Source organism: Pseudopodoces humilis, chromosome 4 (genome assembly GCF_049639895.1).
Source record: "Pseudopodoces humilis isolate 2021_Gansu_Grassland_sample_001 chromosome 4, ASM4963989v1, whole genome shotgun sequence".
NCBI lineage: Eukaryota > Metazoa > Chordata > Aves > Passeriformes > Paridae > Pseudopodoces > Pseudopodoces humilis.
Genome location: NC_142203.1, coordinates 30,598,306 through 30,614,765, shown reverse-complemented (window position 1 = coordinate 30,614,765; position 16,460 = coordinate 30,598,306). Strand labels below are relative to the sequence as shown.

Here is a 16,460-nt window from a genome sequence, read left to right as displayed (position 1 = left end):
AGTAAAACCACTAGTGTTGTGCATAACAAGATAAGAACTTACATGATCACCTGTTGTGGAGTACGAGGCATAAGAATGTTTCATCTCAAACATTCTGTTCCAACAGAAATTTGTGACTGGAAAAGAGGGTGCTGTGGAGATGGGAAAGCACTGAGCTAAGCCAACTTATTTTTCTGCCTTGAGACTTGTGCTCAGTGCTGACAGGTGAACTCCCTCTCCTGACTCCCTTCCTGGACAGCACCAAGAAGGGCTGACTGCACATGTCCAAAACAGCGGCAAAATCTGTTCCACAGAAGAGGTGTGCACCAGTAAAACTATAAAAGACAAACACATCGGTCCCCCTCTCTCTCTTTTAGTCTCTTGCGCTCTCTTTGTTCACCACATTTCCAAGTAGCAGTTCCTTGACATGATCTCATGTTTTCAGCCTGCAAAGAATTTATAAGGAACCCTATCACAAACCCTATCAGGTCAATTGTGACACAACGGAGCAGGAAAAGAGGGTGGGAGTGCTAAAGCCTTGCATGAACTCTTGCATGCACTATGAGTGAGACTGGCATTGGAAAACTGATCCAAATGGTGAGAAGCTGCAGCACTATGTTGAAATGCAATTGAAGAATAATTGCTTCCAACAACCAGTGTAATACCATCTATTTGAAAGCTTGTCATTCTGCTCCCTTTACTTCAGAGCTAACATCAGGAAGAGACAGGACTGAAAACATGACCTCAACATTGCTGCATCCCCAAGCCATTCAGAGACCTTCTCAAATGTTCACTACAGAACAAAGCGGGACACAGGCCTCCAAAGGATAGGATTGATGAAAACAGGGAAAGCCAAGCAACACACCCACTGCATACACAGACATGCTGCTGCTGCACTGCTGTGGCATTTCCAGGGAGCCTTGCCCATCTGAGGTGCACCTCAGGGAGCTTCCCTGGCTACAGCCATGCAGCAGAGGGAGCTGCCTGCTATGGATGTGAAGAAAGGAAGGAAAGAAAATTGCAGCACCCTGTGGGACAACTCACAAAGTGCTAGCTAGTAGGAGGAAAGCAGTGGGCCCAAATGGGCTGGTCCCAGAAAAACTGGAAGTGCTGAGGCAGAGACCAAATGGATCAGGTGCTGGACAGGCTACAGGAAGGCAGCCTTAGGAAATGTCGCGGAGGTGGCCGGAGCGCCGCGACTTCCCTGGAGAAGCTGTCCTGAAAAGGACTGGCCAGAAGCGCGGGTGCGTCTTCACCCCAGCGAGTGATTTCAGCCCAGCTCTGCGGCAGCGTGCAGGCAACACGGAAGAAGGGACGGGAAATCTGTTTGGTGTTCCGCTCAGGATTTGCCTTTATTCAGGCAGAGCCAGTAGCAAGGGAGCCGGTGACAGCTACTCCTCCGAACAGAGGAAAACTCGGGGTATTTAGAGGGGAGGAGAGGGGCGGGGGGAGACCGGGATACATGTAGCGGGGTGGGATGGCAGGGGGGAACACCAATGGAGTGTAACAGTTTGTCATGAGGTGACTTTACCTTTAAGGTGGTTGTGAGAGCTAAGGAAGTTGAAGTTGCTGGGGACTGAAAGGAGTCCCTTCTCCTGACCAATTATTGGTCATTACTGGGAATTGACAGCAATTTTAACCATTGAAAAGGGAGATCAACTTGTGAACCCTACCTTAAGATGTAAAGTCAGGGCACTTTGGTTCTCTTTGTTTCCTGGCTGTGAAAGGTAGCAGAGCTCCGGCTGGCCTCCTGTTCTCTGCCCGGCCATGCGGCCGAGCGGGGGCTGGGCTGGGCCTGCCGCCTCTCCCAGCTGGGCGATGGGGGCCAGCGGGGGTCTTGTCCCGGTCTCTGGCCGGGCCGGGCCGGTTCCTGGCTCGGCTGCAGTGACAGAGTTCACCGGGGACTGCCGAGTAAAGAAGGAGAAAAAAAACTCTGGTCCTGCAGCGGGCCGAAACAGCGACTACACTCTCCAGAGCAGCCATGAGGAATTTTCTATCGCAGATGGCTCCAGCTCCTGCACCGGCAGAAGTTACAGAACCATCTACAAAGCCTGGGCAAGATTTTAAACTTTTCATTACCCAGATGAGACTTGCAGATTAATCCTTTTATCCAGAGAGAAGAAAAGAGAGTGATCAGCATGTAAAGAGACTTTATGGACTGTCAGAGACGGTAAAGAAAAGAATTAAGTTTCAGAAAAGGTAGAGAATAAGAAGATGCTCTTATGAGCTGAAATATTTTTCTGTTAAAGCTAAGGAGATGGACAATAAAGTCCTAAAAGAACTCCTTTAATTCATGACAGAGTATGGGGAGGAATAGAGTGTTCAAAGTGTAAATTTTGAGTAAAAAGTAGAATAATTGTGATACAGAGAAGTGCTGAAAAATTTGAAGCCTTGGGAGGCAATGAGAACAACTGTTTTCTAGTGAAGCTCACAGAGACAGATGAAGAGGACTTTTGCCTTTGAATAACTCATCCTTAAAATGCCGTCCCTAGACTCATGGCCCATACACACCTCAGAGTGATGTGAAATGGGAGGAGTGAGCTCTGATAACAGCAGTTCTGGGCAGCTGACATCAGGGCAATAGAAAACTATAACAGAAGTAGTTTTCTTGTGAGAAACTCCATAAATTAACAGAAAGAGACTTCTGTTTCTCTACAAAGACTGGTGAAAGGACTGTAGCAGGAATTGGGACTGTTTTAACCATCAAAGTTCCAAAGTTTTTTGTCTCTGTTGTCATGTGAACAAGAGAATGGTGAATAGTAAGAGATAAAAAGGGTTTTCTGAAAGTATATTCTGGTGTTCTTATTATTAGAGTTTGTAATAAACATTCTTTAATCTTTTTAAGTTTTAAGCCTGTTTGGATCTTGTTCTAATCCATATCTCACAGCAAAAAAATAAGTAATTTCTTTTAGTTACTGGTTTAAAACCAAAACACAGTTTAACAGAACTAACTCAAAGATCCCTGGGAGTGATACTTTTTCTCTCTCTGACTGCAAGATGCCTTGCCTCCAGGGGAGAGCCAGGATCGCCAAGCCAGTAAGTTCCCCGGCCCCTACAAGGAAAACAAAAAAACCACCACCATCCCAAAGTCCGGAAGCTTCATCCCTCTGCCTCTCACTTTTTTCTCTATTTCTCATGTTGTGGTTTAACCCCAGCCAGCAAGCAGGCTCCACACACAGCCATTCTTGCTCAATGTTCCACCAGGGGGATGGACTGGGCAGAGAATTGGAAGGGTAAAAGCTGGGAAACTCACAGGTGAAGAACATTTCAGTTGCATAGGGAATACAGAAGCCACACACGCAAGCAAAACACCCAAAGAACTCATTCACCGTTCCCCAGGAGCAGGCAGGTGTTTCACATCTCCAGGATAGCAGGGCCCCCTCACGCCTCACAGTGACTTGGGAGAGCAAGTGCCATCAATCCACATATGCTCTCCTTCCTCCTTCTTGCATGCAGCTTGAACTACATAGCAGGATGTCAGATGGTCTGGAATATTCCTTTGGCCACTTTGGGTCACCTGTCCTGGCTGTGTCTCCTCCCAACCTGTCATGCAGCACAACCCCAAGCGAGCTCTGTCTGGGCAGCTCCTTCAGATGTGGTGGCTGCCATGGGACATGAGAAAGCATTTTGCTTCAGTCCAGAACAGATATGGAGGAAAAAAAGGAAAAATGAAATTCTGATCTCCAGTCAGTTTTCTATCGTTTACATGGGGTTTGTTTGATCTGTTCTTCGCACCTGTTAAGTGTTGTCCAGAACCAAAAAAAGAAACACATTTGAAGATGCAACCAGAAAAGGGAGAAAGATGGGAGGGGAGGGGAAAGGAGGTTCTGGGGGAAGGGTAGGCAGTGAGGAGATAGGGAAAGTTCCTGAGTACCCAAGCAACGGGAAAGGGAACAGGGACCCCCAGCCGCAAAAGGGTATAAAAAGGTTGCCATTTCAGTGAAGTGCGTGTGCAACTCTCAGAGGAGAGACACACACCCAACTCAGCCGATTTGTTGGTATCAGTAAATAGATTGCGCGTCAAAGAATTTGTCCCCTCTTAATTCTATCAAAAGTGAGCCACATTTCACACTGCTGAGAATGTGACATTGAGACTGACCGAGTCTCAGTCTCAAATGAGAGAGAGGCTGAGAGAGGCCGTGGCTCACACAGATCCAACCTGCTCAAGTTTTCCCTCCCTCACATCAGCCTTGGTTCCCACGGCAGAACTTCCATTCCCGCTGGACTCTCACTTGCGCCTGAGCCTGCAGAGAAGCCCGGCTGCCTCCCACTCTGCCCAGAGCTACACAGACCCTCCCAACCTTGCCCAGCAGCTGCAACACAACCACAGCCACTGTGGCGTCCCCAGCAGTGACACCACTGCTCTGCTCTGTTTCGTCCTGCTCTGCTCTTCTGTTCACAGCTGCAAGCCTGTATGGCCACAAGAGGTTGTGGCCTGGAGGCAATGAAGGAAGAAGACCTTTGCCCACTTCCAAACCGTGCCACAAACCCCATCCATGGGTCTTCCCATGTTTAAGAAACACCTGGCCATTCAGAAGCAAATTTAGAGTTTATTCACAGGGTGAGAACAAAGGAAAGCTTCCCACACAGTGAAGGTTTTATATTATTGTTGGGGGTTAGGTGCCCTTCTTTTAGTTCTTTCAGTTACCTGTGGAATTTTTACCCATTAGTTGCGGGGAAAACCTAACTGGGGGTACGTGGTGGATACTTGAAGAACACAAAGAGTTTGGCCGGGCCCAGGGGGAGAATGGGGCAGGAAAAGGGGAGGGTGGGGACAGTTTGGTGGCTTCTTCAGCTTTGGAGAAGGACACTTTGGGTGTGCAGAGCTGTTGTGGTGGGGAGAAGGGAATTTCGCCATCACCCAGATGGAGCTGCTGCTTCTTCTGCTTCTCCCCTCTTCGTTGGTGGCCTCACACCCCCTGTCCTGCTGGAACGTGTGGCAGTGCCAGCCACTGCTGCAGAGTCGCTGATACACCTCATCCACCGGCCCAGGATCTCAGCTCATCCCTGCTGCTCCAGCGGAGTGTTCCTCAGAACCCTGCAGGAGCACCGGGACTGCCCACCCGAGGAGGTTTGTGAAGCAAAGCCTCTCCTCCATCCCTTCCCATCTCAGCCCAGAAGGCTGTCATGGGGTCCCTGGTTCTGTTTTTTTCCTAGCGCTGTACTTATTGTTGTTTGTGTGCCTGGTTATGAATACTAGTAAAGAACTGTTATTCCTATCCCCAGATCTCTGCCTGAGAGCCCCTTGATTTCAGAATTATAATAATTCAGAGAGAGGGGGTCTACATTCTCATTCCAGGGGAGGCTCCTGCCCTCTTTAGCGGACACTTGTCTTCCAAAACCAAGACAACTATTTATTTTGACTATCAATCTAAACAAACTACAAACTACAAACTACAATCTACGAAAAACAAACTACAAACTACAAAAAACAACAATGGCCTCCTCCAGGGCTAGCATCTCCTGTCGGCCATAAACTGCTGCGCTGCCATGATCAGAGGCGTCAGGCTGGAGGGTGGCTTGGCTGAGGTTACAAACGGATGCTGACAAAGAGAAAAACAAGAAATGAACTTTCCTCACAGGCTGAAACAGGCTTTCTCTGGCTACAGAATAAATGCAGAAATGAGGGCACTCTGTGCACCTCTGTCTCCACATCCAGGACCTTGCGACCACAGGCAAACATGGCTCACAGTCCCACAACTCCATTGACACAGATGTCTTCAGCTTAAGGAGATTTGGTCTGGGAGACCTTGAAAGGCTCCTTCCAACCCACCCCAGGCCAGGATTCTCCTTCGTTTTCCTTTGGAAAGCCTGCAGACCGTTCTTAGGAGCGGGGTCCATCTGATGCCTTGCACTTGAGCAGATGAGGAGCCCCTGGCAGCGGGCAGCTGGCGCACCCTGCAGCCGCTTTGCCTTTTACCTGCAGAAGCTCCTGGGCAGACCAGCGCCTGTCCTCGTCTGTCTCCAGGCAACAGTGCAGAAAGTCCCGCAACCAAGGCGACTGCTGCCTGGGGTTCTGCAGCTTTGGGGAGCCCCCGGAGCTTATCAGCTGTTGAACCTGGAGAAGAAGGAAACACCAAACTCTACCTGTCTCCTCCGCAGCCCAAACTGCTCAAATAGACCCCTCACCAGACAAGCTCCACTCTCCAGTGGCATCTTCCTGCCTGCCAGAGGCTGGGAGATGTCTTTCCTACCCCAGCCAAAAGAACCCAAAGCCACTTACAGCCACAGCTACTCCAACATGCAAAGGCACTTGCCTTGACCCCTGATTTCACTGGCTGATGGAATTAGGAGCAACTCCATCAGCAAAAGCACACTTTGCTTCTCTGAGCACTGACACTAACTCTACAGGCAACTTGGATGGTAGAATTTGTTCCAACTCTACTTTTCCCAAGTATTGTTCCATTAAAGGCAGCGCAGCACCGCTCCCTGCTCCCTTAGGCAGAGCTTCCATCTAGCAAAAGGCATCACGTTGTTTTGTGGTTTTCATGATGAAATGGCAGGGGGATAATCTGGACAAGAAACTCAAGAGACTATGCAGCCTGGAACCTATCGTCTCCAGGTGTTAACCAGCTTCTCAGGCAGAAGGATGGGGCAGATTCTGTTAGAGTGACAGAGAGTAGCTGCAGCGTACCGTGCGGGAGGTTTTCATCAGGTAAGGAGGCGCTCCTTCCACCATCTCGATCCCCATGATGCCAAGGGACCAGATGTCCACTTTGGGGCCATAGGGCTTCCTGATGAAAATTTCTGGCGCCATCCAGTAAGTAGTGCCAACAGCTGATCTCCGTTTGCTCTGCTCAGCAGTGAGCTGAGCAGCGAGGCCAAAATCAGCTGAGGAGAAGAGAAACCACTCTGAACAAGGCAACGCACATTAGGAAAGCCAACAAAAGAATTCCCCACGGTACCAAGTCCAAGAAAGCAGTGTGGAATCCACCTGCAAAAGGGGCCATATGGGCATTCATCAGGCCTGCAGCCAAGGAACTATGGAATTGGCCGCTTAGCAAAAGCCCCCAGTTTCATGCGGTGGCTGTTAGCTCCCTGAAGCTGTAGGCTGTAATTGCCTCGCTCAGGAAGGGACACACACAACCCAAGGCCACTCCTGACACCACCTTCTTGCCAGCCACACCTCCCTGCACCTTGCAGCCACGCTCTGCGCTGGCAGCAGGGCAGCCTGCACTGCCACAGGCACCACTCTTGAGGAACTGGCAGTCACCCAAAGGCAGCCCCACACCGCAGCCCACCACAGCTCAGCCTGGCCAACGACACCCACCCAACTTGACAGATCCGTCCAAGCCCAGGAGAATGTTGTGGCTTTTGATGTCTCGGTGGATGACTTGCTTGGAGTGAAGGAAATCCAGGCCTTGCAGGCACTGAGAGAGGAAAAAGAAACGCCAGCCTAAGAGTTCCCGTTCGGATTGCATCCCACAAACAGGGAAGTGGCACATCTGCAAGACTGACTTGCTGAGGGATGCTCAGCCATGGCAGGACAGGCTGCTGGCAAGGCCAAGAGCTTGCTGCTCCAACACAAGGACAGCGCTGCCTTTCTAACTGAGGGTGTAGTTGCTTTTGAAAGAGAAAGGGCAATTGTTCCTCTGGCCCTGCAAACACAGACTGCAAGACCACTCCTGCAGTGGCTGTGCTCCCTCCAGCAGGAGTGCATTTCACACAAGCTCCAGGCAAGTGTTTAGAGAGGCAAACACAAACAAACACACCAGAAGAAGGGCAGGCACACTGGCAGGCACCTCAGGTGCTCTTGCTACTGCCTGTCGTAGCAGAAAGGCAGAAAGGAAGCTTGGAAGATGACACCACTCCTCTCCTTAGCAGCCATGGGGGAGGAGCAGCCCGCCCAAGCCATGGGAAGCACAAGCACATCCCTTACCTCCCGAGAGACAGTTGCTATCTCTCCTTCTGCCATACGAGTCTCTCGAATGACATCGTGCAAAGAACCTCCGTCCATGTATTCCATCACGAGCCAGAGGTCCTCGTCAACCAGGTAGCTGAAAGGAGAAAGCAACAGCCCGGGAATGAATGCGTGCATTTACATGACGGATTCTTGTTTCCCTGTCTCTCGCAGAGGAAGACAGGAGGAAGTCAATGGTCTTTCACTAGGTTCTACAGGGCTTGAACTCTGTGCAGTCTAAAAGACTTCTTGGTATCCACAGCCATGCAAAACGCTGGGAACAGGCCGAGGGAAATACGATCTACAGTGCTTTGGCAGCACTTAAGACCCATAGGAAAAAAAAATCAAACCCTAAACCCAACAAAACAATGTGGAGAGAGGGCAGGAACTTTCAGGCTCTTGGCTCAGTAAGACAGGGCTGAGTCAGGTCTTGGAAAGAGCACTTCAAACTATGTATGCCCACAAAGATTAATGCAGCCCCAATGCAATCTCCTCCCAAGATGCTGTAGATCAGCCCAGAAACAGGAATTAACAGCTCCATCCTCTGCCAGCCACCAAAGGAGTGGCTGAACCTCTGGCTTGCAGGGTGTGAAGGACCCTTCACGGCAGAATAGCAGAACCACTCACCTGTCTATGTAGTTCACAATGTTGGAGTTCTTATTGTCTCGCATGACCTGGATTTCATTCACACACAGTTCACTGCTGCTGTCTTCCACCAGACTAATTTTCTTTATGGCCACCTAAAACAACATGGAAAACCATGAACCAAAGAAATCTGTGGCACAAGACCACAAGGGGAATATGGAGACAGTGATCTTGGGATGACAGAGCTGGGCTGGACCTAACTGCCTTCCAACTAGACATCAGAGGAACTCGAAGCTGAGCTTGCCAGAGCCTCTTACACCGCTTCCTTGGGCACCCGTCCCAGGACACAGAGCCAGACATCCTTTGCCTTGTAAACCCAGGAGAAACACCAGGTCCTAAACTCTCCACCTCAAAACTCTAACATCACTCCCTGTGCCCACAGTCTTCCCCAGGGCCTTATTTCATCATCATCATCATCATTTCCATTCACACACCTCTTGGAAGCAGAAAGCCATTCTGTGCTGGTGAAAACCGAGCAAAACTGCTGGGAAAGCTTTGGCAATTCTAGGGGGCTTCATCATTACTCCAGCAGCCACTGGCACTGTTCTCCATTGCACAACAGAAAGCAAACTCTTACAGACATGACAGATAAAATGCCGTCCTAAAAACATCCTGAGGGTATTCCCCCTTAAGAAATACAACCCTGCATACTTTACAGAAAAAATGCCATGACCATGAAAACATCATTGAGTACACCCCCAAAAAAGACAATCCTAGCTCTTCCTCGCTTCAGGAACTTTCATTCCGTTCCACTAAAACACCTTCCTTCACACCGCTGACATTTGCAATTACTGCCTGACTGTAAAAAGAAATAACCCACTCCTTGATCCTCTAGCAATACACGCCAGGCAGGCTCTGAGCAGGGCTTAAGCCCTTGAGGGACTCCTTGCAGACCTCTTTCTCTAAGCACAGTTCCCAAGGGCGGCACTACAGGTGGCTAAGGAACTGCCAGCACAATTCCCACGTGTTTGCGAGCAGCCAGAAATGAGAATTCAGGAACCCCGAGCTGCAGCCCCAAAGAGCAGTGCCATGCTCTATGACACCCCCTTGGTGTTAAGACCCAGCCAGCGTGTCCTCCTCTGAAAGATTCCGCTTGGCCTCCTTGCATTCCTTGGGGCAGCTGAGGAGAACAAAATCTGTCCCCACGGTATTTGGCAGGCAGACGCTACTCTGTGCTTCATCTGCCTTTGCAGCAAAGCTCGACCGGCAACCCAAAGCTCAGCCACAGCTCACAGCAGAGGGGAGGGCACTTGAGAGCTGCAGCAGCTGCGGCGCTGCTTGACGCTTACCTCTTCTCCTGTGGCAGTCTCCACTGCCGTGAACACCGTGCCAAAACCCCTAGAAACAAAACAGCAGCTTAGGAAGGCGAGGTCCTTTAGTCCCTGCAAGCAAGTGCAAGACACCGCAGTCCAATAGGAAAAGGAGCCCTGGTGCAAACAGCAAATGGAACATGGCCCAGATCCTGGTCTGGGTCTTTTTTCCCTTTTCTCCTCCTGTATCTGTGCGTGTGTGGGATTTTTCCAGGCACACACGTGCCACTTGGGCCTTCTCACACCTCTCCTTGGAGGTTATGCCAAACTCAGGCACCACCACACAGGCCTTCTGGGAAGCCTGAAGCCAGGTAACAGCCATCGGAGGAAAGCCTCCAGACACACCTCCTTCCTCCAGCTGGCAAGGAAAGGAGTCTCCAGCCATAGCTGCAGCCACAGCCAGAGCAGGCAAAGGTTTCCATTGTTGCACAGATAAATGGAGAAGTACTCAGAATCCAGGATCCTTAGACAGCTGCGTTCTGGGTCAAGAGCCATCAGCAGCTGCTTCTCTTCACTGCCCAGGACACAGGAAGGCCTCCACTTTTCCTGTGAGTTCTTGTACATTTGGCTCCTCATAGAGGAAATACTGCAAATCAATCCCATTTACAGTCAGCAGAGCTGGCTTTCAGAAGGGAACAGCTGGGTGGATTCTTTGCAGGAAAGGCCTAAACCCCACAGGATCCACAAGGGCTCTGCCATCAGGCAGATGATGCCTTTTCCTCTAGAGTGCACTGGCACTGGGCATCCCCTGAAGCTTTGGCTTTTGCCACCTCAGCTACGAAAGAGAGCTGCTGCTTTCATTTCTGCTTTTGCCTTCTACACTAGGTGGTGCTCATCCTGACCACTGAATCTTGTTTTCCGCAAAACACTGGAAAGAAATGTTACTGAGAGCTGTCCCCTGACAGCTATCTTGACCTGACCTCTACCTGGACCTTTGAGGCAATGAAGTTTTGCCTCCTTTCATTCCCACATATTCTCTATTCTCTTCAGACATGATTTCTCCTATGACAAGCGGCAAACAGGCACAACACACTTGAGATCTGCCAGGTGCTACTCTTTGCTGCAGAAAAGACATTGCCAGCATCCAGGTGTCCTTGCCATGCCTTTGGACCACAGCTATAAATGTTATAAATTAAGCTCTCAAGTACTGAGAGATGGCAGCATCTCAACACAGCAACTGAACGGCTTTGGAGCTTGCCTGACGTCACTCTGGGGAGATGTGACACCAGCAAAATACACAGCCCCTCCCTTTGAGGAAGGAACTGTGGCTGCACTCACCCTTTGCCAATAGTTTCCAGTTCTGTGTATTTCGCCTCTGGATCTCCCTCGCTCACCAGCATCCCTGTAAAAATCCAAAGAGAAGATGCTCATTTCAAGACAGAAATGCCACCCTGCAGCAGATCAAAAAGGCAGGGCCACTCTCTGGGACACTGGGCCCTTTCAGCTCAGTCAGCTGGGGAACAACACCACCACCGCACCACCACCGCCACCACAAAAACAGCAGCAGCAAGACAAGCAGCTCTGCAGCACAGACGGCCTGCACCAACCTAAAAGCCTAAACTAAACATGTCTAAGCACATGGGGAAAGAGTCAGAGGAGACAGGGATCAGAAAACCATAACCAAGTAAAGTGATTGTTGTCTATAAACATTAAGGGCCACAGGAAGAACAAAACCTTTCTGTTCTTGGCAATAAACAGCCTGTGACATTCAACAAAAGCCTTAAACCTTGCCAATATCAAAGGCATCTTGGGTTCTGGAATCAGTTTTTATCAGCAGCTGCCCTTTCCAGAACAGGAAGAACATTGCCAAGTGCTTCCAGCAAAGGCGCAATCTCCACCTTTAAGCCGGACTTTGCCTAAACAATGCCCGCCTGCCTTTCAAGAGCCGCAGCTCATGTTCTGACCTAGTGTGATAGGCCTTAGGAAGGAGGTCCCCCAGCCTTTAGGACAGGCTAAGTTCTGGAGATGACCTTGGCTGTGCCCCACAGCAGCCGGGCCCCACAGGAGCTCCCTGACGCCTCCTCCTTTGCTAGGTCACAGCCTCCTGCTTCAGAGCCACAAACAATCCCTCTTTTGCCTTTTGCGTGGAGGGAAGCTCAGGCAAAGCCAAGCCAGGCCGAGCTGCCCTCAGAGGCAGGAGCAACACCCCGGTGGCTCCCTCACCACCTCAAAGCACAACAACAGGTCCTGTGTGGAGGCCTCAGCACCTGACACTCAGCTGAGGAAGAAGAACAGGAGGTGGGACAGCTCATGCTGACACATGCACACACAAGGCACTGCTCCAGCAGACAAGGATCACAAAGGACTTACTCAGCATGGCCAGGCATTCATCCTTTTTCCTCTCACGCAGACCATCTGAGCTGCCAGAGGAACTACTCGTGCTCCAGGTGCACGAGCTGCTCGTGCTGAAGTTTCCAGCTTCAGGCCTGGAGGCTTCTTCAGAGCCCGCAGCTGAACTTTGTGCAGGTGCAGCGACTGAGGAGGTGGAGCTCTGGGACAAGAAAGGAGTTTGGGTCACAATTTTGATCAGGCAGACATGCCCCATTTCAAATGCAAGCCCCTAGGAAGATGCTGCAGGCCCCATCCAGGCCTCTTCCCCTCTTGGCTTTTGCTACCCGCTTCTCCAACTCAAGGCACAAAACCCAAAGGCCGATTTACATGACGGACAAAATGATACCAAAGACACTGCTAACCAAAGCAGGCACTTACTGATGTTGCCTGCTCAGGCTGTGGGCTGACAGCAGGGACAGGTTCAATGGCACCTTCCTCCTCTTCAGCCTCTTCCTCAGGTACAGAGGCAGCCAGAGCAGGTGCTGACGCTGCCCTTGCACTCTGTGGAGTGACAGACAGCAGCGTGAGGGACAGGAGAGAACCTGCCACTCACAACCTTCCGTATGTTCAGCTACAGGCCCCGCTGCATCTCAGCTGTTCCTTTAGCTACCGACAGCTGCTTGGTGGAGAGGGCAGGTCCCTCCTGGGGACAGTGTCTCCTCCATATCCTGCAAGGCTGTGAACTGCATCTTTGCACTGCTCTCTTCACCAGGAACAGGGCACCTGCACAGCCACTGGGCACAAAGGGCCTCACTTGGACCCCAGGAGCATCCAAAGACATCCTAATGCTACCTCTCATCTCTTCCTGAAACAAATTCATGGCCCCTGTCACAACACTGGAGGTTGGTGCCTGAACCTCCAAGTACCACACCCCTTTCCCAGGCCTCATCGGCTGGGGAAATGCTCTGGTAGGGCTGGAAAGATTCCAGCCCTCAGCAGTTGCAGCCACACAGAGGATGTGCTGTCTGATCAGAAACGTGCAGCTCTGCTTTCCTCCAGCCACAGGGCTACCCAGAGCTGCCACTTACTGATGCTGGGTGCTCAGGCCGTGCAGTGGCAGCAGGTGCAGCTTGGAGGGCATCTTCCTCCCCTTTGGCCTCTTCTTCAGGAAGACACACAGCCACTGGAGGCTCCGAGGTTGGTTTTGGGCTCTGCAGACAGACAGCAGCGTGAGGGACAGGCAACCTTCTTTCTGTGCAGCTCTAGACCCAGATGCAGTAAGGAGAAATCATCTGGAGACAAACGGGATTCTAAGTTGTTCAAACCCAAGTAAAATGGGCCAGTTAGATGGGACTGCACTCTCTTGTACGGGAGCAATTCCATCATGCCTTAAAGCACCAAGCAACCCAACTTTCATCTGATTACAAGCTCTGAAATGCAACTCCAGAAAACAGCCAGGGATCCTCCTCCTCCTCCTGCTGCTGCAGCTGCTGCAAAGAGCCTACTTTCTTTCATCCAACCAGGCTGGCACCAGACTGCACCAGGCCCAGTTCACAGCTTACTCCACAACCGTCAAACGTTACCAATGCCAAAGGCTCCTTTCCCACTCACCCAAGGACCAGATTCTCTCCATGCACGGGCGATGTGACCTGCAACACACAGGGGAAAAAGAGACGGATGCTGTAAGGAAACTTCCCACACTGGGCAAGCCCACCAAAGAGTCAACCCAAAAACAGAGCATTCTGCTTTCACTACATCCCTCCAGCAGCAACCCTTGTGTCACACAGCAAGCAAGGCAACAGCACAAAATACTGCCTTGTGTCTACCTTTTGTCCTCTTTGGCCACTCAGCCCATAGAAACTTGAGACCCAGAAAGTCCAAGTGGTTCTGTAACAGTCACTGCTCCTGCCCCACCCCACCCAGCAGGAGCTACAGCTCCTCTCTGTCCTCTGCTTCACTTTCCTGAAGACATTGCATGCAACAATTGCCATGAGCTTGCTGGAAACGTTTGCCCAGAAAAGCTTCACCCAAGTGTCCCTCAGCCATGGTGGCAGTTCTATGGTGACACAGCATGGGAACAGCTCCTGGGCTAGGGAGCACACAAGAAATCTTTTGAAATGTCAACCTCAGAGGCCTTTTCCAAGCTGATTCTGTGATTTCATCACAGAGCTAATGGATTCTTTAGCGCACAGGAAGTGTCAAGTTTCACAGGCACATCCCTGGCATGAGGGAATTCCGGACAAGAAGTGCTTCCCCTCAGTCCCAGAGAGCAGCGCACAGTTTTTACAAGGCCTCCTGCCAAGCTCTCTCACTCTTCCCATGCTGGAAGTTGTCTTGCTTGAGCCAGCAAAGCGAGGAGATTCCAGACTCCACTGCCACAGGCCATGCCGTGGTGGGAGCGGAAAACCCTGCAGGCTACGTTACAAATGCTGCCCCATGCCCCACTGGCTAGAGACACCCCCTTCTTAGCTGGAGCTGTTGACAGCAGCTTTACCCAACCAAAGGCCCCTTCATGGCCTTTTTGGTTTCCATACGCTGCACTGAACAAAAATGCCTACTTACGGGCCAGGTGGGTGAAAAAGTACCCAGAATAAGCCACAGAGAAAGCCGTGCAAACTGCAGCACACACTCTCTCCATGGCTTGAGCAGCGCTGTGCAGCTCTGCACCGGACAACACCTGTGAGCAAAAGCAAAACTGCTCCGAGTCCTGTCCGGGTGCAGCCGGCTGGCAGAGACCTCGTCGATCAGCAGGTCCCGCCTGCAGCCAGCATGCCAAAGAGCCGCTCTGCACACTGAGGCCTTCCGTGCCTCGGCACAGCAACTTTGCCTTGACAACGCTGGCATGTGGCTGCTGACATCACAAGAGCAGCTGCGTGAGGCTGGTTTGTGAAGTCACGCATAGAACCAGACCTCCTCTACAGCTAACGCCAAAAAAAGCCTGCAAAGTTCTCCTGTGCTACAAAGCAAGGCATAAAGCCCTCCTAGTTCCTGACCTATTGCTCAAGGCATCTAAGAGTAACTCAAAAAACACACCAAGCCCCTATAACCCACACTGAGATATTGAACACCCAGAAGGAACCAGGATGTGAGGAACCACATTTGTGACCTTTGGGTACTAATGCTTCTGAGAGAAAAAGCAAAAGGCTTGTTCCAGCTGGACCTTCCTTATTTCTAGGAGCAGCAAACAAGGAGAAGCACTAATTTAATTACATTTAGAGGTCTCTGCTGTGTACAGAGACAAGGTCATGGATCTTTCAGCACTATTTGTTCAAAACATTTTGAACATGGGTGTGACATTTTAGCAGGAAAATGCCACGACTGGAAATGCAAGTGGAATCGTTCTGTCTGGCTTGCTCTAGCAGAGAGGCCCTGCCACCCCAGCAGCACCACCATTTCCCCCCCTCCATTTTTGTCCTTTCACGGTATTTTTTAGAACACAGGGCTGAGGATGGGTGGTGTGGAAGTGACAGCTCTGACACACAGCTGAAAGCATCAGGGCCAGGGTGGCCTGTAGGACTGTTTTTCTGCTCCAGAAGAACAAGGCAACCCAGAGTGGTGACACTGACACCAACTGGGTCCAAGCAAGCCAAAAGGAGCCCAGCAGGGTGATGGGAAGAGGCAGCAAAGTGGCAGAACCAATCCCCACACACATGCCCGGTGTGGTGGACTGATGGCACCACTGCCACCATCACTGCCACACAGAGGGTGCAGGGAACTGCCACTGCAGGTCCAGAGCTGCTCCAGGCAGCACCAGCAGCCCCCATTGACCATCAGAACCACTCTGTAACCCCTCACCATCTTGTCTTTGTTCCAGGGGCCACATGTGAAACTTCACCTTTGTTGGTCAAGCCATTACCTCTTTTGTACAATTTTTTTATATTGGTGTACTACTTTCTTTTTCTTTTTTTTTAACTACATCGTAACTAACATTTTTAGCCTCTCATAGATTGTTTTTTTCTGTTGTCCCCCTCCATTTTCATGGGGAAGGGGAGAGAAGAGGCTTTACAGGAACTATCTCAAGACAGGGACATATAAAGGAGGGAAGGCCTTAGAAAGAAGAAACAACCCTCATGCTACCTCTTTTGAAAGGAATAAAAGTGCAAGTTTCTTAATATCCAGCCACAAATTTCTGGAGTCTTGACAGCCAAGATGCACAGGAACCTGGAAACCTTGTAAGAGACTAGAGATTACTGGCTAAAAACATTTCAGATGCTTGCATGTGGGGGAAGGGGCAGATCAAGCCTTTCTCTGGTGAGGTGATACCCTGCTCTGCACACCCCACACCCCCAGACCTGTTTCCCAATCCAGCAGTGGCTGCTGATCCCTGGCACACCAGAGCCAATGCTCTACACCTG

General features: G+C 50.7%; 1 protein-coding gene across 1 annotated transcript; it reads right to left on the bottom strand.

Moving 5' to 3' along the window:
* Window positions 1-1,666: 1,666 nt before the first annotated feature.
* LOC148184476 (serine/threonine-protein kinase PAK 3-like) lies at window positions 1,667-14,949 on the bottom strand. The gene is made up of 14 exons (XM_088054623.1): window positions 14,691-14,949; window positions 13,717-13,754; window positions 13,194-13,316; window positions 12,544-12,666; window positions 12,145-12,325; window positions 11,113-11,176; window positions 9,814-9,862; window positions 8,507-8,619; window positions 7,859-7,976; window positions 7,250-7,349; window positions 6,614-6,810; window positions 5,900-6,037; window positions 5,458-5,522; window positions 1,667-1,697 (listed from the first exon to the last, which is right to left on the bottom strand). Exons 1-14 carry the CDS (start codon window positions 14,947-14,949, stop codon window positions 1,667-1,669), a joined length of 1,599 nt encoding a protein of 532 aa, XP_087910749.1.
* Window positions 14,950-16,460: the final 1,511 nt, after the last annotated feature.